General features: G+C 53.3%; 2 protein-coding genes across 4 annotated transcripts; both read left to right on the top strand.

The window, feature by feature from the left end:
• Positions 1 to 5,322: 5,322 nt before the first annotated feature.
• On the top strand, positions 5,323 to 11,753 carry ABHD11 (abhydrolase domain containing 11). 3 transcript variants are annotated; one of them, XM_066636367.1, is made up of 6 exons: positions 5,323 to 5,474; positions 7,068 to 7,203; positions 7,581 to 7,754; positions 9,185 to 9,355; positions 9,895 to 10,076; positions 11,302 to 11,753. In XM_066636367.1, the coding sequence occupies exons 1-6, from the start codon at positions 5,386 to 5,388 to the stop codon at positions 11,444 to 11,446; spliced, it is 897 nt and encodes a 298-aa protein (XP_066492464.1). In that variant the 5' UTR covers positions 5,323 to 5,385; the 3' UTR covers positions 11,447 to 11,753. The 3 variants fall into 3 exon arrangements, with proteins under 3 accessions (XP_066492464.1, XP_066492466.1, XP_066492465.1); XM_066636369.1 differs by having other exon boundaries at positions 11,163 to 11,394; XM_066636368.1 differs by lacking the exon at positions 5,323 to 5,474 and adding an exon at positions 5,655 to 6,228.
• Positions 11,754 to 14,367: 2,614 nt separating this feature from the next.
• On the top strand, positions 14,368 to 23,157 carry LOC136658534 (caspase-1-like). Its single transcript, XM_066635203.1, has 8 exons — positions 14,368 to 14,472; positions 16,819 to 17,091; positions 17,769 to 17,929; positions 18,802 to 18,975; positions 19,941 to 20,175; positions 20,638 to 20,790; positions 21,204 to 21,313; positions 21,756 to 23,157. The coding sequence occupies exons 1-8, from the start codon at positions 14,466 to 14,468 to the stop codon at positions 21,846 to 21,848; spliced, it is 1,206 nt and encodes a 401-aa protein (XP_066491300.1). The 5' UTR covers positions 14,368 to 14,465; the 3' UTR covers positions 21,849 to 23,157.
• Positions 23,158 to 23,519: the final 362 nt, after the last annotated feature.

Below are 23,519 nucleotides of genomic sequence, written 5' to 3'. Positions count from 1 at the left end.
TTAAATCCGGATAAGACAGAGGCTCTCCTGGTTCAGAAATCCTCAATGCAGGTGCTGGAGTATCGGCTTGCACTGAATGGGGTTGCACTCCCCCTGAAGGAGCAGGTCTGCAGCTTGAGGGTCCACCTGGACTCGCAGCTGCTCCTGGATTCCCAGGTGGCGGCTGTGGTTAGGGGGGCCTTCGCTCAGCTTCGGCTGGTTCGCCAGCTGCAGCCGTGCATACCTGGATTGTGCATACCTGGCCACGGTGACATCGAGGCTAGATTACTGTAACACGCTCTATGTGAGGCTGCCCTTGAAGATGGCTCAGAAACTGCAACTAGTGCAAAATGCGGCAGCCCATGTAGTTATTGGAGGCAGGCGGTTTGACTCTGTCAGTCCGCTTCTCCAGCGACTGCACTGGCTGCCCATTCATTTCCGGGCCCAATTCAAGGTGCTGGTTTTGACTTTTAAAGCCCTACACTGCTCTGGGCCAGGGTATCTTAGAGATTGCCTACTCCCATACAATCCGGCTTGTCCTCTTAGGTCATCAGAGAAGGCCTTTTTACAAGTGCTGCCACCTAGGGAGGTACGTGGGGCGGCGACAAGAAATAGGGCCTTCTTAGTAGTGGCACCAATACTATGGAATTCCCTTCCCCTTGACTTAATAACTGCTCCCTCTCTTGAAACTTTTCGGCAAGGCCTGAAGACTGTTCTGTTTAGACAAGCCTTCTGAGTTCCTGGCCTTTTTAACATCTTTTAATATCTTTTTTAACATCTGGTTACAGGCCTGATCCTTTTATAATTTGCTGCACAATGCTCTTTTACCTGACTACTTTTTATCTGACTACTGTTTTTATGATAAGTTGTTATGTTTTTATCTATTTTTAAATTATGTTTTTTAATTTGTTTTAACCTTGTTTGTAAGCCGCCTTGAGTCCCTCCGGGGAGAAAGGCGGGGTAAAAATAAAGTTAATAATAATAACTAATAATAATCGAAATCTCCTCTCTTGCAGTTTGCACCCTTTGGTTCTAGTTCTGCTTTCAGAAACAGCTGAGAATAAATTATTCCCTTTTTCCATATGACAGCCCTTTAGGTATTTGAAGACAGATCTCATATCCCCTCTCAGCCTTCTCTTCTCCAGGCTGAACATGCCCAGTTCCCTCAACCTTTCAATCCTTGGGTCACAGATTCATCAAAGTTGTGAGTGAAGCCCAAAAATAAAATGCCAAATTGCACTAGGTCAAACAGCAATGATGAGCATGAACCGGATACGGAAAAGCAAGGACATAAGCTTAAATACCAAATGCAGATCAGTCAGAACTCTTGTGTACACCATCGTCACTAATAGCTGTGAAAGTCGGACAATGAAAAATGCAGATGGAAGGAAAATTGACTCATTTGAGCCATGGTGCTGGAGAAGAGTCTTGCGCATTCCATGGACAGCGAAGGTCATCCTCAAGTGAGTACTAGAGCACATTAATCCGGACAGGTCAGTGGAAGGAAGAATCACCAAACAACAGCTCGGCTCGCCTATTTTGGCCATGCCATGCAATCAAATTCAATGGAAAAAGCAACTATGCTTGGAATGGTTGGCAGAAAAAGGCCAGGTTGTCAAAGGACAAGATGGCTGGTCACCATCAAGGCTGACATTAATCAGAACATAGAGCAACTGAAAGAAATGGTCCAAGACCAAAAACCTAGTCCATAGGATCGCCAAAAGTCAGACCAGGCTGAATATGACTTGAAGGAGAAGACCCACCCTGGCAGCTGAAACCAGAGGCACCTTTTCCATGGATTCTCAGCAGGGGAGAGCCAAGTGCCCTCTCGCCCAGCACAGCATCCCTCTTGCGTTTTCCCTTAGAGCTTCTCTTCAGACTGTGAAACCCTTCAGCATGTGGATTAATCTTCTTGTTCCTTCTGCTGAACAACCCACTTTGGGAAACTTGTTCTGCTGAAAAGTTGTATATATTGCGATTCTTCTTCAGCATCCATGAAACTGATGTGAGCACCTGGGCACTGGAGGTGCACTGCTCTGGGGTCAAAGGCAGCTGTTCACTCTGCCCAGGGACACCCATCTTCTCTGCACTCCTTGCTCACTGTGGCCTTTCTGATGGGTGCACCCCCCCCCAGAGGAGGGCAAGCACCACTGGAAGCGCAACACAACCAAAAGACTTATGTGTTTATGCACTAGTGTGTGCATGTGTGTACAACAACCCTATGAAGCAGGCCTATCTTTCTTATCAAGGTCAGAACAACACATGAGCCACAAACATTCCAGTTCATGGCTCAGCTTCCCAGTTGCTGTGCAGGAGCAGGCGGGAGGCAGGCTGAAGCCCATCAGCAGTCAATTGGTCAATTTCCAGTAGCTCCCCAAGCTGCAAGGTGCTTCTGATGTGCGTAGCAGTGAAAAGAGGGCAGATGTGGGACCAGTGATCAAAGGGTCACTCTCCTCTTTGCTCTCCAGCTGTGGGGCACGGTTTTGACTGTAATCTGCATCTTTTATGATGAGGGTGGAATATTTGGAGATATATCAGGCACTGTTTGATTGGAAAGCAAATATCACGTGGTGTAGGGCTGAGCTGGCTTCCCCCTTGCATGGTTTATGATGGTGTTTGTTCCTCCCCCCGCCCCAGGAATCGCTATGCTTCACCCGTTTTTTAAGGTCACAATGCAAGTGTGTCAGCTCAGGATCTCTCAGCAGGCAAGGCATCACTAACCAAGAGGACTAAGCAGCCCTCTCAGAAGATGATCTGGCTGGAACCCGCTCAGTTCCCAAGGACAGCGAGTTCCAGGAAGGAAGGGGGGGCAGTGTACACTTAACTTACCTCCCCACCAAGAAAATCCACGCAAAAACTGTGCTGAAGGCTGCTTGCCATCAAGCACAATGCGAGTGATACTGTGTGGGGCAGACAGCAAGGGGGTCACACGACCCCCACACTCACTGGCACTGTGTCCACACGGCATGTTCCCCTATTTCACTGCTGCCTTCACTGGGAATGAGAGGAGGCAGCCTAGACTCACTAACAGCAGCAGGGACTGAGTTTCTTGTCCCAGGAGGACATAAGGACTGCTCTGTGCACCTCTGCCTAGAACAAAGAACAGGTTTGTTTAGCCACCACACCTTGCAGCACATGACCGATACTGGGACAGGTGCAAGATACTTGGCCTGTGGCCAACACACATACCAGGCTACAGTTTTATTCTTCCTTGGCCAGCAAAGGTAAGAGCCTCAAGACTTCTGGTAGGGCTTGGTGCTGTTGGCTGAGGGTGAGAAATAAATGCAGGATCTGCCATATACCTGGCAGGGAGAAGGAAGGTGCACAGATGACTCACCTGCTGTCTGCTCATTTTTCCTGGGCTTTTCCCCCAGCTTTTTGTCTAGCAACATAGAGGCTGCAATCCAGGCCCTTGGGAAGAGAGACTCTCAGACCCAGGTCTGCACAGCCCTTCACTCACTAGGCCAAATTTGTGACCTGGTAGAACACCACTTACTTAGAAGGTATAATCATTACACCATATTAATAAATAATAATAATAATAATAATAATCAAGGTTACTCACAGACAATGGGAAGGGAAGGAAAACCACATGGGCCCAGAGAGGCAATGTCGGAGTAGGCTCTCACACTAATTCAGTACTATGGAGAGGGTGGTGTTTCACAGTTTTGCATAGGAGAGAGGAAGCATTTTACAGTCTGCGGGACCAAAAGGGAACCCACTCCAGCCTTGTGCAAAGTCAGAATACCCACCACCACTCTGTTCTCACCCCTCCCATCAACAGTGTCAATTTTGGCTGCCACAGAGAACCAGAAGTAGATACACTGCAAAATGGCACCAGGTTGCTTAAGTCACTTAGCCAAATCGCGCCTGGCAGAGGAGATGACAACTATCTTGCAAGATCAGGATGAAGGAACCTCTAGCTGAGGATCCTGTTTCCAGTGATGGCCAGCAGGATGCCTCTGGGAAGCTCACAAAGGACAGCTGCCCCTGTTGTTTTCCCCCACCCTCCGATACCTGGGGTATACTGCCTCTCCAAGCACAGAGTGGTTGACCTACTAATCCTCCATGGATGGGTCTAATCCTTTTTGGAAAGATAACTAAATAAACAGAAGATAAACAGGGCCCCAAATCCACTGGACTCCCTTGTAGGTTTAGGCAGGCTGAACTCTACGCTGGATTGTAAGTCTGCAGGCTGGGCCTTAACACTGTTAATAGTACACTTATGCAGTGCCTTGCTTTACGGGTGCAATAAATCTGAGTGTGGCTCAGCCGGCCTGGTTCTTTTTCAGGACTTCCCAACTTCCAAAGAAAGCCGCAGCCTGCCTGAGAGAGCCTGGTAGGTGCCACTTTTCCAGCTCTTCTGACCTGTCACTTTCAGCCCTGGTCTGTGAGGGGAAGGACGACTTGCAGCACCATCCTATGCATGGCTGCTCAGAACTGTCCCATTGTGTTCCAGGGGCTTGGCCCAGGACTGTAGCCTTAGTGGCCGCTTTATCCATAACTCTACCCCTGAATTAACGAAGGGTCAGCCTGATCTCCGTTGACACGAGAACAACTGTCTGCCAGTGCTTCTGCTGGACTGGGGGGGCAAGACTTCTGCTCTGCTTTCCCACCACAGGAGAAGCGCAGGCACCAGGGAGGTGCGACGGGTGGGGAGGTGAGTGAGGCAGAGCTTCTGCAGCGGAGCCCACCACCACTCAAGCACATTCAACCCACCTGCACCTGCATTCTCCACACCGCGCACGAGCTGAGTGTGCCTGAGCATCCCACAGGTGGTGCAGTGGCGCTTTCCAAAATGCCCTGGTGGGAGGCTCGGCCTCCCCACCCCCACAGGCCCTGGCAGAGCTCATGCCTGCTTCTGATGCCCGCCTCCCCCTGCTGTGCCCAGATGAGGGCAGCCACTGTGCAGCGGAGTGTGTGGGCGCTCTGCACATGCTCAGAGGCACCCCTTTTTACCACACAGGGTTCTGCCCAAAGGGGAAGTTGGGGGCGGGGAGCTCATCCGATGCCCGTCTACTCAGAAGTAAGTCCCATGATGGTCAATAGGGCACTCTCAGGAAAGCGTGCGAGGACTGCAGCGTGGCCCTGAGACGCCCCCCCTCAGACGACCCCTGAAGGGCCCCGTGCGGCCCAGAAGCCTGCGAGGTGGCGGCCCCTTCAAAACACGCGTCAACGAGCACTGAGGTCCGCCTCCTCCAGCTCGCGCATGCGCACACCGTCCCCGCTTTTATTGCTGCCCGGCGCGTGCCAGCCTCCTGCACCCTTGGCAACCGAAGCCGGAAGGGGCGGGATTCTAGCGCCACCTCTCGCTCCTTGGTAACAGAACCGGAAGTTGACGCGTGGCCACGCGCCTTCGCCCTTCCCAGCCTCCGGTCTCCTTGGTGACAGCCGGTCCCGCTGGGGATGCTGTGCGCGCGCCGCTGGTTCCGGCCTCCGCCTCTCCGACGCCGCCCGGCCTGGGAGAGCAGGAGGGTGGCCGGCCATGCCGCGGCGTAAGCTCTCGGGCGACGGGGGGGGGGTCAAGCGAGAGGGGCAACTTTGCCTCCCCCACAAGCCCCCGCGGGGCGCAGCCGCGGCCTGCGCTGACCGGAAGTCCTCCTCAGAAGCGCCGGAAGCAGCTTCAGAAGCGCCGGAAGTGGCAGTGGCACTTTTCCAGACGGAGCCGCAACCTGCGAGGCGTGGCGGCCCCAGTTCAGCCCTCGTGGGCGGCGCTGGAAGGCGGGGGGCGGCCACTCACACGCTCCGGCCGCAGCACGGCGCCCTCGGCAGGGGGGCCTCCCCCTGTGCCCCTGGGAGGCCTAGGCGGGTCCCACCAGCGAGGCGCCCCCCCAGAGGGCAGGTGCCCGGATGTGGGGCCTGCTGGCCGGGGCGCAGCGAAGGCTGCCCGGCCTCGGGCTGGAGTGCCCAGCAGGGGGGAGCTCTAAGGCCTGCAGGGCGCCTCCCACCTCGGAGCCACTCTGGGCAGGGGGCACAACGGAGGGGGAAGGCGCCCCTGCAGGTCTTGGCGCTCCCTCAGCTGCGCCACTGCTGACCGTGGCAGCCTCTCCTGCCCATGGCCAGGATGGGGGGAGGCTGGGCGTCATGCAGGGCGCAGCTCCTGTTCCTGGGGCGCGAGGGGTCGAGGAGGGCCTGCCGGTGAGCCTGTTAGACAGGCAGGCAGACAAGGGCCATGCCCGGCACACTCGCTCTCCCGCGCAGGCCTGGTGGCTTCCAGCACACACCTGCTGGTCAGACCTCCTCGCTGTGGTAAGCTTGAGTGTGGACGGTTGCATAGCCGGAGGGGGGGCAGGTCGCTCAGGAGGCAGGGAGCATGTGAGTGGCCCCTCCCCTTCGGAGCCATTCCTGGTGGGGAGAGCAAAACGGAGGCAAATGCCTCCGAAGGGGAGGAGCCGCTCACAAGCTCCCTGCCCCACTGAGCGTTCCGCCCCTACCCCGGCTATGCCACCATGTGAAAATTAACCCCTCTGGACCCTACTCAGAACCATCTTCTGCTCTGTCTCAGTGAGGACTAGAAACTTGAAGTTTACATGTGAAAAAGGAAATACAGGGGGGGAACTTGATAGTCGTTGATTTGACTCTCCACTGATATGAGGTTCTCCTTCCGATGCCCGTAACAAGGAAAAAAAGCACCAGAATCCTATTTCCTGCCTTTGCACTGTTAAGTTATAATTCCACTCCATCGGATTCACTCCATCTAGTGGCTGAATGCAGCTTTACACCTGCACAGTGCATTCTGGGGTGACAATAGAGGAGCAAGAAACATGGAAGTGGGTCTTCAAAGCTGTTTTTCCACTGCTTTGGTAACTGCTGGTTGTTTTTTTTTAATCCACTGGAGGTTCCAGAAAGGAATCCCAGGGAATAACTAGACACGATCTGTACTGAGATTCGCAGGTGCCGCAAAATACATTTAATCCATTATATTCTCTACATATCCTTGCATGTTTCCAGACGAGGCCTGGTTATTCGGCAGGTGAATCTCAGTGCTGCTTTAATCGTGCTGACCTGTGGCGGTTTCCAGCGTGGCACAATGCCAGTTTTGCTTGCCTGAATTGCCTGGTGTTCAGACCCTGCTGTTCCGTTTGCAGGCCGGTGCCCCTGTCCTATGCATTGTTGGATGGTCCCTCTCCTTGGCCTCCTCTCGTTTTCCTTCATGGGCTTTTTGGAAGCAAGTCCAATTTCCAGTCTCTGGCCAAGCAGCTGGTGCTGCAGACTCAGCGCAAGGTGGGTGACAGTGTACCTGCTTGGTGGGAGGGTACTGCTAGGTGGGGATCAGCAGCTGTTGACCCAAGGACACATTTAAACAATGGAGGTATTTCGTGTGGAAGTTGTTACTGTGGGGCAACAAATTCTGCCTACCCAAGAAAGACATTCCAGGCTGTTTTTCAGGCCACTGTGTTTTATTACATAATCCTAAATTTTATACTTCAGAGAAACATGAGCCTGTGGCTTTTTCTGAGGTGCCCTAATGGTGTTTGAGTTTCTAAAGTATACGTATAAAGAGCCTGGTAGCTTGGGGAGGAACTTCAGGACCCACCAGGGTCTAAGCAAAGCCTGAGTTCTGCCATCCTGATGCCGTTTCTCTTCTCCTGCCCAGCTAGGTGCTGATGGTGGATGCCCGTAACCACGGTAACAGCCCCCACAGCCCACTCATGACCTATGAAGCCATGAGTGCTGACATCCAGCTCCTCCTCCAGCAGCTACGACTCCACAGGTGTGTCTTGATCGGGCACAGCATGGGTGGGAAGACAGCCATGGTGTTCACGCTGCAACGGGTAGGTGCACTCTTGCCCAGGTTGCCACCCCATTGCTACTTTTGCAGAAATCCTGGCATGGGGGTGGGGGAGACCAGTGCCTGGTTTTCTGAACTTCTTATTGCCAGGAGTTTGGAATACCTGAGAACAAGAAGATAATGGAGCTGACTGTGGCTTTGGCACCGTGGAGACCCTGGAGGCTTTGGCAGACCATGAGGAGGGGAATGCACAGACAGTGAAGGTGGTACACCAGCACTGCATCCTGTCAGCAGGCGAAATGTCCGTGATGCGTACCTGCATTCATGGCTCCTTGAGCATGAGCTATTCCCCTCCTTAGTTCCTAGTGAGTCTGGACTTCCTTTTTGCAATGCAGAAAGGAGTTAAAAGAGTGTAGCAGTGAAGATGGGAGCTTGTAGGGGAGAACCCAGAGCATGATGGCCTCGGGGAAGGGGCAAGCCCCAACGTTTCCTCTGGAGCTTGTAACAAGCTTCATTCATACATGATCTGCCCTTCTTTCTACAGTTTATAGTGCTAGAAATGGGCCTGAAAATGGAGACACCACTGATGCTGTGTTCTGTATTGTATGCCAGAGTTCACAGTTGTGGTGCAATCCTAATACCATTTATAATTTTTTTATTTTTCCAGCATCACCTTTTTAAGTCATGAAATTACTCCAAAATCAAAACGTGAGTGAGCCAGCAATAGCCTTGCAGGCAGTTTGGGAATTGTTCAGATTTGGCCCTGCTGTTTGGAGGATCTACAGTTGAGTTGGGTAGAGCTGTTGTTCTCAGACAATTAGCACTGGGACCCACTTCTTAGCATAAGAATCTCAGGACCCACCAGAAGTAATATCATGACCAGAAGTGACATCATTGAGCAGGAAAATATTTAACAATCCTAGGCTGCAATCCTTGCCACACTTACTTAAGAGTAAGTCCATTTACTATAATTTTTAAAAGAATATACATAGTAGCTTGTTAAAAGTACAGATCTGTAACATTTCCCCAAATGCAGTCACATACCAGGTAGCATCAAGTCTATTATGTTAAAAATAAAATATTGAAATGAATGGGGACCCACCTGAAATTGACTCGCAACCCACCTAGTGGGTCCTGACCCCCAGTTTGAGAGTGGGCTAGAGTGGTATCATAGCAGTCTGAAGGGAAACAAGCCTCCTTATGGGAGATAAGAACCTCGGTACGTCTCCTTTTAGAGGTTAACCCCTTCAGTTGTACACGTGAAGAACTTGGCCACCTGATACAGTCCAGCAGTGCTTTGCAGAAGATTCTTCAGCTGTGCTGGGGGGGAGGGGTTGGGGTACTGAGCTACTCAGTACCTCAACCTCCCACCCAACTTCACAGCTGCCCATTCGTTCCTCCTTGCAGCCAAGACCACTTCTGACCTCTCTGCTTGCTTGTTTCCCCTCCCCACCACCCACCCCACTCTCCCAGCCAGAGGTGGTGGAGCGCCTGGTGTGTGTCGACATCAGCCCTAGTGAGACAACAACTGTCACCGGCTTCCAGTCCTTCATTGCTGCCATGAGGGCAGTGGACATCCCTCGGGGCATTCCTCGTTCCACTGCTCGCAGGTTGGCTGAAGAGCAGCTGCGCCCGGCCGTTAAGGTAATGCGGCCCCTTCAAGGTTCCAAGTTATACAAGTCAGGTCCCATCAGGACCCAGCATCCACCTTCCTTGGACAGGTGAAAGATAGCAATTTGCTTTTGTATGCACTGTAGACTTTGCAGCAGCCCTGCAAGGCCAATGACTGTTGTTGCCTCCATCTTGCAGAGGGAAAGACTGAGACTAAGAGGGAGTGGCTTGTTGAGGTCCCACCAAGTGAGAATTGATAATGGGGTGAGAGGCAAAGCAGGCAGCGCAATCTCCTAACCTCCCCACCAGCTCTCACAGTGGGTGCTGATGGAGGTGACAATGGCACCTGGGCAGAACAGGACACTAGGCTGGCTGTTCAGAGCTGGAGCTGCGTTGCCCTGGCCTCTGGGGCAGAGGAGTGAAGGATGTGGCTTAGCTGGAGGGAGAGAGGACATGCTTGCAGAACCAGTTGCCAGAATTCTTGCTTGCATAGCTTGATCATACAGCCCCTCCTTGCCCAGAACACTTGCTGCTCTCAGACCCTACCTGGCCTCTGTCTTCTCTCACTGCAGGACCCTGGCATCCGCAACTTTCTGCTCACTAATTTGGTCAACATCGAGGACCAGTTTGTGTGGCGGGTGAACCTGGAGGCCGTTTCCCAGCATCTCCATGAACTCTTGGGCTTCCCACACTTCCAGGCACCATACACAGGGCCCACACTCTTCCTTGGGGGCTCAAAGTCTGCCTACATCAGGTGAGTGATGTTCAGCCCCCTCCCGAGAGCTTAACAGGTGATGCCAAGCTGCAACTTGTTGTCACTCGCAGGCCACCTCCTCTCCCAGAACTGTCCCTCTCCTGGTTGTTCCATCCAGTCATTTCACTGAGGGTGCAAAAGTCCTTGACTTTGCTGATTCTCAGTAGTGGCACCAACGCTATGGAATTCCCTTCCCCTTAACTTAAGAATGGCTCCCTCTCTTGAGACTTTTCAGCGAGGCCTGAAGACCCTTCTGTTTAGACAAGCCTTCTGAGTTCTTGGCCTTTTTTAACATCTTTTCAAAATCTTTTAATATCTTTTTAAATACCTGGTTACAGGCCTTATTCTTTTATGATTTGCTGCTCTATGCTCTTTTTACCTGACTACTTTTTATCTGACTACTGTTTTTATGATATGTTGTTAATATGCTTTTCTCTGTTTTTAAATTATGTTTTTAATTTGTTTTAACCTTGTTGTAAGCCGCCTTGAGTCTGTCCGGGGAGAAAGGCGGGGTAGAAATAAAGTTAATAATAATGATAATAATTTCCATCTTCTTTCCCTGTCCCTTTTCCCTTCTCTATCAGGTCCATCAGACCTGTAGTCCCCCTGGAGTGCATTGGCAAGAATTGGTACATGTCAATGTGGTAAATGTGCTTATGGCCTTTTTTCATGCATATGCTGAGCCTTTTGGCCCTATCTGAGGGACAGCTTATGAAATAAGTTGTTTCCCCCCCCCCCACTGTGTGTTGTGTATCTGCAATCCAGGCAGGCACCACCAGCAACTTGAGGATGGAGTTTCTGGTGTGATGTCTCTCAGGTGCTGGCTATTTAGTCTGCCTGTTCCATGAGGTACTAACTTTCTCCAGGACAAAATCTGGGAGGTGTAGGTGTCCTCAGTGCAGAAGGTGCAGCCATCATGGTTTGTGGTATGCGAGTGAGAGCTGATGTAGAGGGGCTCTCAGTCTCTTGTATTGTATATTATTTGGGACTGGGGTATATTTTTTTCCCCTGAGACTCAAGAGTGCCTCTTAGTGTGTGAAGACTGTGTTTTCTGCTTCACTCAGTCCTCATTTCAGCCACTTGCAGGTATCTGTGTTCTGGCATGGGCCTTCAGAGCTGGAGGGCAGACTGGAACTGCCTTTTTTTGGAAATCGGTCCCTGACTGCTGCTGACTTGGTCCTCCAACTCAACACTGTTATCCTTCCTCCCTCCTGCCCCACCGCAGCTCCGATGACTACCCTGAGATTGAACGGCTCTTCCCTGAGGCAGAGATCCAGTATGTTCCCGATGCTGGACACTGGGTTCATGCAGATCAGCCCCAGCAGTTTGTTGCTGCCATTTGCAACTTCTTGGAACATCCTCCAGCGTGAGCCTTCAGAAGAATCCTCGCACACAAACTGGCCTTCCGTGACAGACAGAGAAGGCGAGGGGAGTGTCCCCTTCCTGGGCAGGCTGCTTTCTGGGGGCCACTTTTGCCTCCGCATCTATTATCCCCTGCTCAGACTGGTGCTTGCAACCCGTATGGAGCTTGCAACCCTTCCAGCAAGTGTCTGGCTGGAGCTGGCTGCCTGTTTCACATCTGAGAACAGAACTCTGTGGTGGCAGGAATGCCTCTTGCACCATGTGTCTCTCTGGATATGGCACTTAATGGCACAATGAAGCGGCAATTTGTGTTTGGTTGTGTTTCTGTTGTTTTTAATTGGTGGTTTCTGACTGTTGTGGAAACGGGCAGAAAGTGGAAGGACTCCGTGTGTCTCCCTCCCCAAATGACAGACCTTTGTGGTTCCCTCTGGAGAGTGGTTACCTTCAGTTGCCCAGGTGTTGATGCTGAAGGATCTACATGCCGGTTCCCCAGTGCCTGTTCTAAGCACAACCAAGTTGATACGATGTACAGTGGGCTCTTCTCGTCTGCAGGTTTGGTACCTGTGGATTTGACTCAATGCAGGTGCTGACCTGCGCTACAAGGCCTCCCCGATACTGCTGTAAGTTGTTCTGAGGTGTGATCTAAGGCCTGTGTGTTGACTCAAGTCCCAATCCCGCCAACACCTTGGACAAAGTGTGAATAAAGAAAAAATGCTCCTTTCCTTACAGTGGAAGGATTCTTAGAAGGCCAGCTGCAGTGGGTGGAGAAAGGTAGCTGAGCTGTCACAAACCAGCTCCGGGATGATCTGCTGCAAAAATACACATAGGATTGGAAGAGATGGGGAGAGAGAAAAGTGGTACAGAGCAGAAACAAGGCAGGACCTTGGTAGGTCCAGATAAGGAGAAGAGTGACCAGACCAGTGAGGTCTGCCTTAAACGAGGCTGCCACTTGGCTACCAGTTGGACCCAAGAGGTTGGCAGGTGCATAAGGCCAAGAGTCATCCCCAGTGCTTTAAGGAGTCCACCAGCGCCTCTCTAGCTTTAGCTCTTTGCTGCTGTATAGCCAACTCTGAATAAATTTGTTGAAACAGAGAGAAGTGGCTCCGGCCCAGTGCTGGGAAAGTGCCACACCACCATAGAGCTCTGCTGAGGGAGAAGTGAGGAGGAGTCAATGTGTGCCAGATCCCAGACCCCCTTCAGATGATGGATGTGGCCCTGATGCCAGAATGCAGCACCAACAACAGCTGGCATAGGTAGGTGTCACTCCTTGAGGAACAAGGGGGAAGGGAAAAACAGCTGGAAATGGCCCCTCCCACCACCCTTTCTGCCTCACCTACATTCCTACGGTGGAGAGTAGGATGCGTATAACTCCTGGAAGTCAGTCACAGCATACCAGCCCCAGGACTGCAGCCCCTCCAGGGAAACTGCAGCTCAGGTAATCAGATAGGCAGCACAGGGCTAGGCCTCTGGTCTCCCAACAGGGAACATTGGCAGTGGGAGCCAGTGGGCACTTGGCACAAGCAACCCTCTGTCCCTCGCAACACCTACAGCCAGAAAGGTGGTGAGGTCTGGTCTTCTCAGCATTCTTACTGCAGATACTCTGCTACATTGGTTTGCTCTTGCTGAGAGCCTGGGGCTGCACAATTTGCAAGTATTTTTCTCCTATTGCAAACCCTCTTAGAATTCTGTCTGGTCTGGCTGGCAACCTTCAGTCTCGAAAGACTATGGTAGAAGCCTACAGCACCTGGTATTCCCAGGCGGTCTCCCATCCAAGTACTAACCAGGCCTGACTCTGCTTAGCTTCTAAGATCAGGCATGTATAGAATTCTGTACAAGCTCCAATTGGTTGGAGCTTGTGGTATGGGTGCCACCAGTACCAGCAGTACTTGAGGTGGCGTCTGGTGGTACTCGCTGGACCCTGCCCCACTGCCATGAGACCAGGAATGCTACCCAGCAAAAAGCAGTAGGAGGCTCGGCTAGCAGACAGAGCTCCAAAGCTTGCTTCCCCATGCTCGGGAAGGCCCTCCCCTTCACCCTGAGCTCCTTACAGGTGGTGGTTGTGCTGCATCCGGCCTCCCAACCCAGAAATGGCTGGCAGTGATGTCATCACCAGTTACTTCCAGTGATACTTCAGATGGGTGGACCATGTGAAGTACGAGGGAGGACAAACGTAGAGAAGCACTGCTGTATATGTGAGTGTACAACACCCGCCTCTGCACCCCAAGAGTAAGATTGAGAGGCCTGGACCTGGCAGCAGAGCGGCTGGGAATCCTGGCCTAGGCGTGGTGGTGCCCCTCACTGGCCTCCTGCTTGACACTTCTTTCACAACCTTGTGAAAGGTTGCAAGACTTCTGCTGCCTCTTCCTTAGCGACTGTTGTGCTGTGAGGCTCGGGGGACTTCCGAGAGAAAGGGGACAACCCCCGGATTCTGTGGGGGAAGCCAAGATAGTTAAACTGGGATAAAACCAGATGTCAGTTTGCAGCAGGGGTGTGATGCTCAGCTGCAGCTGGCAATTTAGGGGGTTTTGGAACTCAGTTCCCCACTTCTTGTGAGAAAACTACACAGAATGTCTTTTTCAACAGAACTGTGAAACTGGTTCAGGTACCAGCCTTTGTACTGGGCGATGCAGCAGCCTCTTGCCCTCGCCCTGCTATGCCAGGCTTCACCTGCTGTTTGCCAAAGGCGTTGCCATACCTGCTGCTGTTGGAAGCACAAGCGGAGATCAGGCTAGTCGGGCACCCCAGAAACTGCCTGGCCCCTGCAGGGAAGGAGAGGGGGCTCCGTGTGGCTTGGCTGCAGCGACTCCAGGCCTCTGCTCCAGTCCCTGCAGCGCTCAGCAGCAGCACAACTGGGCTGGTCCCTTTTTCAGTAGCAGGAAGGCCGGAAGGGAAGGGTGAAAACTTTCGCTTTCAGTTACTTTTGGCTGACTTTTGCAAGAGCTCAAACTCGGCAGCTTCTTTCTCTCGCATGCGCCACGTCTTCTGTGCTGGGCCTCAGGACAGATGTGAACGGGACCTTGAGGGGCGATGGCAGGTAAGGTCACAGCAGGCAGCTGGCCTCCCTGTCTGGCTGGGGATAGGAGCTGCAAGAACCACCCTGCCTCCGGTTCCTCTTTCACTCCTCCCCCTGCAGAGAGACTCACTAGCAAGCCCCCCCCCCCCATTTCTCCACCAAATCTGGGCCCTTAAGAGTACAAGGAAGGCTCAACTCTCAGGCTGGCTGGCCAGGGCTTGATGGGGAAGGGAGGGTGAACCTCCCAGGGAGCTGCAGGCAGTTTGACCGGAGGCCCTTGGCAGCCCTTACAAAGCAACTTCCTCTTCCTTGCAACGGGTAGAGCTTCCTTAACCTCCAGCAAATGCACCACATGCTGGAATCCAGGTTCTTCCCTGAAATTTTGCACCTGTGGTGGACACTCTCCCTGGCCGCGCCTCTTGTCTAGTCAAGTTGGCCACCCTGCCTCACCTATGGTGCACTTGCTGGAGCCTTCCCTGCTGGCACTCCAATCCCACATGGGAGCTGGCATGCAAAGGGGGAGTGGGGCCAGAGGTGGTGCCTGTCCCCCATTTCATCTCCTCCTTCCCCTCTCCTTGAGCTCTGCAGCCATCTTGGGTGGAGGGGGGTCTTACTGCCCCTGCCCCCCCACGTATCTCCCTGGTGCCAACCAGCCATTCTCTGTTGCTCCTTCCAGCTGCCTGCCATGCAAACTGGAGCCCCAATGAGGGGAGCCTTTTCCCTCCTGCCAGGTGGGCGAGCAGGTGGCTGAAGCAGGGAGGTGACTCGCGATGCCTACCTGCAGCAGTCTACAGAAACCCATTTGCCAGAAAGCAGGGGGGGTGACACTTCTGGCTGAAGCAGTTCCTGGAGTATTCCCCCCATTGTGATCTCACGTGGGACATTCCTGGAGGCCCCATTCAGCTCTGTGGGGGGGGGTGTGTGGAGGAGAGGTAGGGATGTCCCCAGACCCAAATTGCCTCCCACCCTTTCAGGTTGCAACCTCCCCCTCTACACTAGTGTTCCTGGAGGGGTGAGCAAAATGTTACGTTTTCTTTTTCTATGTTACCCCTCCCCCTTGCCTTCAGAGCCAGTCATGGCTGCTGAAAAAAAGCATTTTGCCCCCCCCCCCGAACGCCAGTGCCACCTTAGATTCCCAGTTTGTTGCACATGCTCAGCATATGAGGACTGGGTGAGCATATGTTTCACCCAGGGCCTCTGAGATGAAATTTATCAGGGGGTACAAAGCTACCTTTGGGCCCCTTCCTAAAGGCAAAGGGAGAGGTGAAACAGTGGAAGAAGGGTGGCAATGGGAGCAGGCAAAATGGGGGCAAAACAGGGCAGGGGGAGAATGGCAACACCTCGTATGGTCTTTGGAGCTCAGGTCTACCTGCCCGTGCAGTGTCAGCAGCTGGATACAATAACACAGAAAACCAAGCGCATTCTTAAGTCTCAAATCTTTGAAACAGAGAAAATCATTGCGGAAAATGAGCATCATCATATTTAGGCTTGCTTTAGAGTGGGGAGTGTCCTGAGTATCAAAACCGGCTTCTGCAGCAGCTGCAGTCCCGCAGCTTTGCCCCTGAGCTCCCATCCACTTCATGGCAAGCGAATCCACAAGCTAAAGAGCTACTGCAGGCCAGTTGCCGTCCAGACGTGATGCTGTTAAGGAGTGGATGCATTCCTTGGCCTGGTGTGTATGGCTTGTGGCAGTACTTGCCATCATGTGCCCACTGTCGTACCCTGAGCATCCCGTGCGGGCAGAGGGTCTAGTAGTAGGCAACCTTAAGTCTCGAAAGACTCTGGTATCGCGCTCTGAAAGGTGGTTCTGGCACAGCGTCTAGTGTGGCTGAAAAGGCCAATTCGGGAGTGACAATCCCTTCCACACTGGGAGCAAATGTAGCCTGTCCCTGGTCTGTCACCCTGGCTATGGGCCTTCCTTCTTTGCCTCTTTGCCTCAGACTGTTGGCCAAGTGTCTCTTCAAACTGGGAAAGGCCATGCTGCACAGCCTGCCTCCAAGCGGGCCGCTCAGAGGCCAGGGTTTCCCACCTGTTGAGGTCCACTCCTAAGGCCTTCAGATCCCTCTTGCAGATGTCCTTGTATTGCAGTGAGTGAGTCTGTGCAGTGAGTTTGGGTGATAGGAAAATGTGAGATCCCTCCTTTGGCTCCTAGGCCCCCTTTTTGATCCTGGAACTGGGTACAAATACCTCTCATGGGCCCTGGCAGCACCCTTTGCATCACAGAGCGCCCCTCCTCCTCCGCCAGCTTCACTGACGCCCGGTGCTACAGGTGGCCCAGGAAGGAGGCTGGGTGTGAAACGTCTGTTGTGAAAGATGCGGAGCCAGGCTTGAGTGAGGGGGTCATTGTGTGATCTTCCACCCTAACAGATAAGAAGCTAGAGGAGCTGCGCTGCCGCTTCGTGGAGGGTGCAAACAACGCAGTCATCAGCCAGCTGCTGGATGACCTGCTGGAAAAGAAGGTCCTGAACGAGGAGGAGGCGGAGGAGGTGAAGCAGGCGCCGCGGAGGCAGCAGCAAGCCCGGACCCTGATTGACCACGCGCGGAGGAAGGGCGTGCGGGCCAGCCAGGTCTTCATTGAGAGCCTCCAGTGCCGAGATCCCTGCCTGACAGAGCAGCTGGGCCTGAAGGAATATTGCCCTGGTAGGCGCTGCCTCCTTGGAGATGGGCCCCTCCCTGTCAGGTGCAACTGAGCAGTGGTGCCCCTGGCCTGGCTGGGACTGCTGCTTGCAGGGCGTGGGGAGGGCCCAATTTGAAAGGGACACCCCCCCCCGCTGATTTTGTTCTCCTTGTAGGTGTCCCTTGCTATGAACCCACCAGCCTGCGCTAAAACATCGAGGTTTAGTGCTGCAGCACTTGGCCACTGGCCCAGTTCTCCCCAGCTGCAGCTCACCTCCTGATCTGCTAGGTATTATTCTTCCCCATTTACTTTGGCCATGGAAGGGGAATGATGGGGGGGGGGTGAAGCAGTGGTGCTGTCCCCTCTTCCTCCCTCTGTTAGATGGATTTGAGGGGCGAAGCCAGAGCCAAAGGGAGGCAGGAGCCTTGGATATACAGATGAGTCACAGTGGGAACTGCTCCCTGAGTCATGGGGAGTTTTCAGCAGGGGGGGGGGGTCTGTCCCTGCCCAGAATTCTTGCTGGAGAACTGCTTGGAGACAGCAAGCCCTTGACGCCACAGCATGCCTGGTGTGGGCAGCCTGATGGCATTGTGGCCACACTTGACTCAGGAGGGGCCCCAGTTGCTGAACCCCAGTCCAGACTCAGCCTTTTGAGTGGCTAATCCTGTTTTTAATACCCGTTCTCCAAAATCTCCACCAGGTGCACAAATCTGTCTCGACCTCAGGATGGCTGTCCTCCCACAACCTGCCCCCAGAGGCAGTCGCTCCAGAGAAGATGCTCAGCCACTGGAGTCCAGCCAGGGGATCAAGCTGTGCCCCCCAGATCTCTTTCGGAAGATACAGGCTCAGGAAGGCAATGACGTAAGGGGCTCTGCCGGCCTTCTGTGGCCTGCCTGCTTTCAGTCAACCTGGCTTCCCCAGGGCAATTCTGCTCGGATGACAGGTGCCGTTGCTTGCACAGATGACAGGTGTGGCATGGAAACAGAGCCTGTCCCTGTGTGGGAGGGGACATTGAATGGCACATCTCCTCCTCTTCCTCCCGACTTTGGTAATGCTATCTTACTGTCAAAAATCACAGCGTGGGATGGGATCAAAATCAGTGACATGGAAGCAGCAGGGTTTCCATCTTTTTCAGTTGTTCCTTGCAGCAGGTAATGCCTGCGTGCATTACCAGATGGTTGTGTCTATCGCCGTGCCACACAAAGCTCCAGCTGTTGATTTCTGCTCACTGGGCTGCTTTGCCAGCCACACAAGTGGGGCAGCCTGTTTTAAGGTCAAGTGGCAAGTTTTACTTCTGTAGCTTTTCCCTCTGCTCCAACCCAAAATTCTGCAGTGTGGGACGAGTCAGAATGCAAGGTGGCTCCAAAAAATCCCAGCGGGTGGGGGATGGGCAGGGCAGGCAGAAGGAAGTCTTCCTTTGCACAACACTCAGTGAACTGTACGTAACTCTCTGCCATGAGATGTGCTGATGGCTACTGGCTTAGACGGCCTTCTGTAGACACATTCATGTGGCTGTTACCCAGGACTACTACATGGAACCTCTGTGTCCAAGAGCAGTTTACCATTTGCAGGGAACAAACAATACGGGATGGCAACAATCTCAGTGGCCTTCTCTGGTCTTTCCTGGATGAGAAGGACCTCCTCTAGCCTGATCACCAAAGGAACTTCCTCCCATTCTTCACCCACAAAGGCATGCATGAGACTGGCTGATGGCAAATTTGATTTCCTCACAGATCTACCCCATCCTGGACCCCAAGGAGCGCAGCCGTCTGGCCTTGATCATCTGCAACATCAATTTTGCCCACTTGTCCGAGAGGAAGGGGGCCGAGGTGGACCTAGCAGAGATGAGGCGTCTCTTGGAGGGCCTGGGCTACACGGTGGATGAGGAGAAGGATTTGTGCTCGCAGGTAGTGTGCCGTGGGAGGGGGGATGCGGAGACCTTCCTGGAGCAGGCTGGAAACCTTTTGGAGATGCTGTGTCAGATCAGGAGGCCAGAAATTCACCCAGGATAAGCTTCCATAGGCACTCCTTGTAGAACGGCAAAGGAGTTTTTTTTTATCCCCACGTGACTCCCTCCTGCTTAGTCTGGAATGCCTGAATCAGGTCTTGGATGTGAAAGGGTTAATGAGAGCATGGCCCTACCCCAGGAGGGAAGGGCAGGTAAGCACACACTTGGGGTTGGTTAAGGAGGCCAGCCAAAGTCACTGCTCCCCTCCCCCGGCTAGTGACACTGCAGTAAGTTCTACCTGATCTCAGTGAGTTCTGAAGCCACCATTGCCTTTCACCAGAGAGAACAGCTGTCCACTGGCTCCCTGAGTTCCAGATGGCTGCAGAGGTGCTTCTGTGAGGCACAGTCCGTCCATCAAGGAGCTTTTGTGCAGGCGCAACAGCACTGGGCTCGCAGGAGCTGGCTGTTTTCACCCAAGTGCGACTTCCAGACAGATTTCCCAAAGGGCACCAGTATGTATGTTGGGGACTTTGGACCCACCTTATCCAACTTTCCAATACTGATGCAGCTGCAAGGCAGCCCCGTGACTGCCCCCTCCGCCAAAGGATGCAGTGGTGTGCATTGGCATGGCTGCATTGGCGCGGGAATGTTGAATGGGATTGGGTCCTGAGTGTGCAATCCTTGGTTTCCCAAGACCCCTGCTTCAGAAACCAGCAAAGGGAAGGTGACTGCAATGTGCAGCAGCTGTGGGGAAGGAGGCACCAGGAAAAGAAGGGCCCCTCTGTCCCTGGCGCACAGTTATGATGCCACCCTAAGAGGTTTCCTGCCCACACAATGCTCCTGAGCTGGACAAGGCTTCCTCCCGAGGAAGTCTGCCTCGGTGGGCTACCTTGCCAACCGGTTCTCTGGGCTGGTTGCTTGCAGGGCATGGTGGACTGCTTGCAGCGCTTCGCTGCCCGGAAGGAGCACAAGACCTCAGACAGCACCTTCGTGGTGCTGATGACCCATGGTCTGCGGGACGGCCTGTGTGGAGTTGACAGCCAGGGCGGGGACTCGGACCTCCTCTCCATCGACACCATCTTCTCCACCTTCAACAACAGGAACTGCCAGGCTCTGCGGGGGAAGCCCAAAGTGATCATCATCCAGGCTTGTCGTGGGGGTACATTTTGGACAGCAGACTCTTTAGCATTTGGGGGCAGGCTGTATGGTTGGAAAATGATGCAGTTTAAAACTCAAGGAGAAAAGAGAGCTGGGCCTTTGGTGGTGCTGCATGTCAGACAATATTCTCTTGGAGGTAGTTGTTTTTGCAGTGAGGTGGCCAACTTTTATACCAACATCTGCTCCTCTGCCTTTGAGCAGCTTAATCTGCAAACATTTGCCAGGGATAGGGATTCTATCCATACTGCTGATTTAACCTGTCGATTGCTGCAGTTTAAGCTGTTGTTCAGGGCAAAGGAGCAGGCAGCACATTTCTTGGGGGCAGTTGGCAACCTTGTCCCGTTGCCAACCATTTGACCAAGAGAACTGAGTGCCCAACTGTACATGCAGCCAGTGGTTGTGGGCATGGTCGTGAAGGAAGAGTTGTCCTTGGTCGTTTGACCCCCCCATATTGTTTTCCCAGAGAACCGAGGGGTTGTCTACATGAGTGACTCGGGGGCGCCTTCTACTGCTTCCCTTAGCCCTGCCTTGTGGCCTCCCAGAGAATTTGAACATGATGCCGTCCAGATAGTACACTTGGAGTCTGACTTCATATGCCTGCAATCCACAACACCAGGTGAGCGGCCCTTGAAAGGCTGAGCTGGGGTGTACCTTTCGGACGGAGGGTGGACTGATCAAAAGGATTGCCATCTTTTCCCCCTAGCCTTGCTCTTCTACCTTTAAGAGCTACCTGACATTTAGCAGGGAAACCTGTGGTGGGGTTGCATGGTCACAAGCAGGTGCTGAGCAGCCTGGCCCATTTATTGGCCAATAGGAAAATGGCCCCAGCAGCTTAGCTCTACTCAGGAAGTGTCTGGGGCAGCCACAGATCAGAGGAGAGAAATCTGTCCTGTGCTTTGAGCCACAGAAATCTGCAAGGGCCTCGGGGTCCATCTCCAGCTGAGCAGCCTGTCCCTGAGACAGGGAGGGCCTCTTTGAGGGCTCTGGAGAATCACACAAACAGCAGATATGTCCATGTTGCCTCTGTAGATACTAAGTCCTGGAGACGCCCCAAAACTGGCTCTGTCTTCCTCACTGAGCTGAGAGAGCAGCTCCAGGAGCATGCCTGGGAGTGCCACTTGGAGGAGGTTTTCCGGAAGGTAGGCTCCTGGGCATCTGCTGCAGCAAAGGGGTTTTTGTGCCAGAGGCTGGCCATGGCCTTGTGCTTCTTGGCCTGGGATCCTGCACTGTCCGGATGCCAAGGGCACAGTTTTGCTGAGAGAGCAGGGCTGGTGGCCACAGCAGCACCAGCAAGGGAGAGGGTCTGCCTGGGAGCCCATGTCCTGCTCAGCCTGCCTGTGGGGCCCTGGTCCTGGGAAGGCACCAGTCGGGTACTTCTCCTGGGGCAGGGCTCAGAGAGCAGCTTGTGCTGCCTGGTATCTGTCCCAAACGGATGCTGGAGGCAATTAACTTTTGCCAGGGCAGGAGCACCCTCCCCCAATTTTCCTTTGTGCCTGGCAACCCCCCTCCACCTAGTGGGGCTGCGTTGCCTCTTTGGGGTTTGCCCGGAGCTCTCTTCTCAACTAGCCCTCTGCCTCGCAGGTCCTGCTGTCCTTCGAAAAGAACCCACTTCAGATGCCTTCCAAGGACAGAACCACCCTGAGCCGGAAGTTCTATCTCTTCCCTGGACACTAAAGCCACATTGGTGTCCCTGCCTCTGCTTACAGTCCTTGGACCAGGAATGGCGGGGGGGCCCAGGTCAGCCCAGATGTTCCTCTGAGCCCTGTGGAGGGCAAAGTGCACCCCCCCCCCGCTTGTACTTTGTCAGAAGAAGAGGCTGCGCCCTGGATCAGCTCTCCACACCAGCAATGCTTTTTCTAAGATTTGGGGGAAGGATTGCATGGCTGTTAGGACCCCCCCTTCCAGCATGGCTGGGGTGAGGGTCCAGAGTTGAGGCAAGTCAGACCTGAGTCATGTACGGTATTTCTGGCTCAAGGACCCTCCTTGCTAAGCAATTCAAAAAGCAATTGGCACGAATGACTCAAAGGCCAAACCAGTGTGGCCACAGCAGCAAAATCCACAGTGCCCTTCTCTTTTTGGTGTTCTTGAGCTGTGCATGGACTCCGATGAGGCTGTGGGACATGGTGACCACGGAAAGTGTGTTGGCTTCCCCACAAGGCTGCATTTCTGTCCTCACAAAGCTGGCACTCTTTGGTGCAGTGCTTGCACCAGTGTAAAGTTACTGCAATGGTGCAACAACTTTTCACTGCCTGCTTAATTGGGGATGGAGAAATCCAGGCCTTTGAACTCTTGTTGCCAGTTCTGGGAAAATGCCCAGGGCCTGGGACAAGTTTGCTTTTTCAATCTTCTATTCCCGGTTGGCTCTAACATTGGAAACCACCTGGAGTGCCTTTGCCATTAAACAGCGAAATAATCCCCACTGGCCACAGCAGGCCCTGCTTCTGAGTAACTGCATCAAGGGTGGGATTCCACTCTTCCAGTCAGGTAACCTGATGGCATCATCAGTCTGAGGTTTCTTAAGGTCCAGCACGGGGAAGCTGGGGTGGGGGGACATTCTAAGTCTGCTGCTGGGACCATCTGCTGGGTTGCAGAAGGTTCACTCTCTCCCTGGGAGAGGCAGGAGCTGGAATTCCTAGACAACCCAAGTAGCGAGCAGGTGGGACTGTATTTCAGATAGAGGCATTTAGGAAAACAAGTTCATTTCACCTCTTACTTCCACTCCAAACCAGAGCAACCTGCAACCTTCACCCATGTAGCATCTTGGGGTTTTGTTTGCTCTGCTCTTGAGTAGCATCCTGGCTCCCCCTGCTGGGTGTTACTAGTTACCGAATCCAATTTGATCAAGCTGTTCCTTTGTGTCCAGCCAGCCAAGGGCAGGCACCTGCTGTCAACCTGCTTCTTGTACTTTTCTACCTCCCTCTTTCCCATTTTGTTCCATTCACTTTTCTGTTGGATTTTTAATAAACTGCCTCATGCACATTCACAGGTAATGTGGTGGTTGTTGCGCATGACCGCTCACAGGGACTATGTATTACTTACTCAAGAGCACATATCCCACCTTTCCCGTGCCCGCAAATGCCACGGGGGGGGGGCTTAGAAACCGCCAGAGTAACTGTATACAGTGTGTAGAATCTTAAGTTAAAAAAAACAATTTTGGGGGAGGGGAGGAAAGTATTTAGTCCAGAAAGAGGCAGCAGAACCAAAAGGCTACCACAGAGGCCCAGCAGACAGACATCTGCCTGTCACCAAGCACTGGATGAATAAATAAGAGCTGCTTGCGGTTACTCTGGGCATGTGCTGAGCACTAACCACCAGGTCTGCTCCCCTCAGCTATTTCCTGAGGGT

This window comes from Tiliqua scincoides, chromosome 8 (genome assembly GCF_035046505.1).
Source record: "Tiliqua scincoides isolate rTilSci1 chromosome 8, rTilSci1.hap2, whole genome shotgun sequence".
Lineage (NCBI taxonomy): Eukaryota > Metazoa > Chordata > Lepidosauria > Squamata > Scincidae > Tiliqua > Tiliqua scincoides.
The sequence above is the reverse complement of the archived record's forward strand: the minus strand, read 5'-3'. Positions and strand labels throughout refer to the sequence as shown.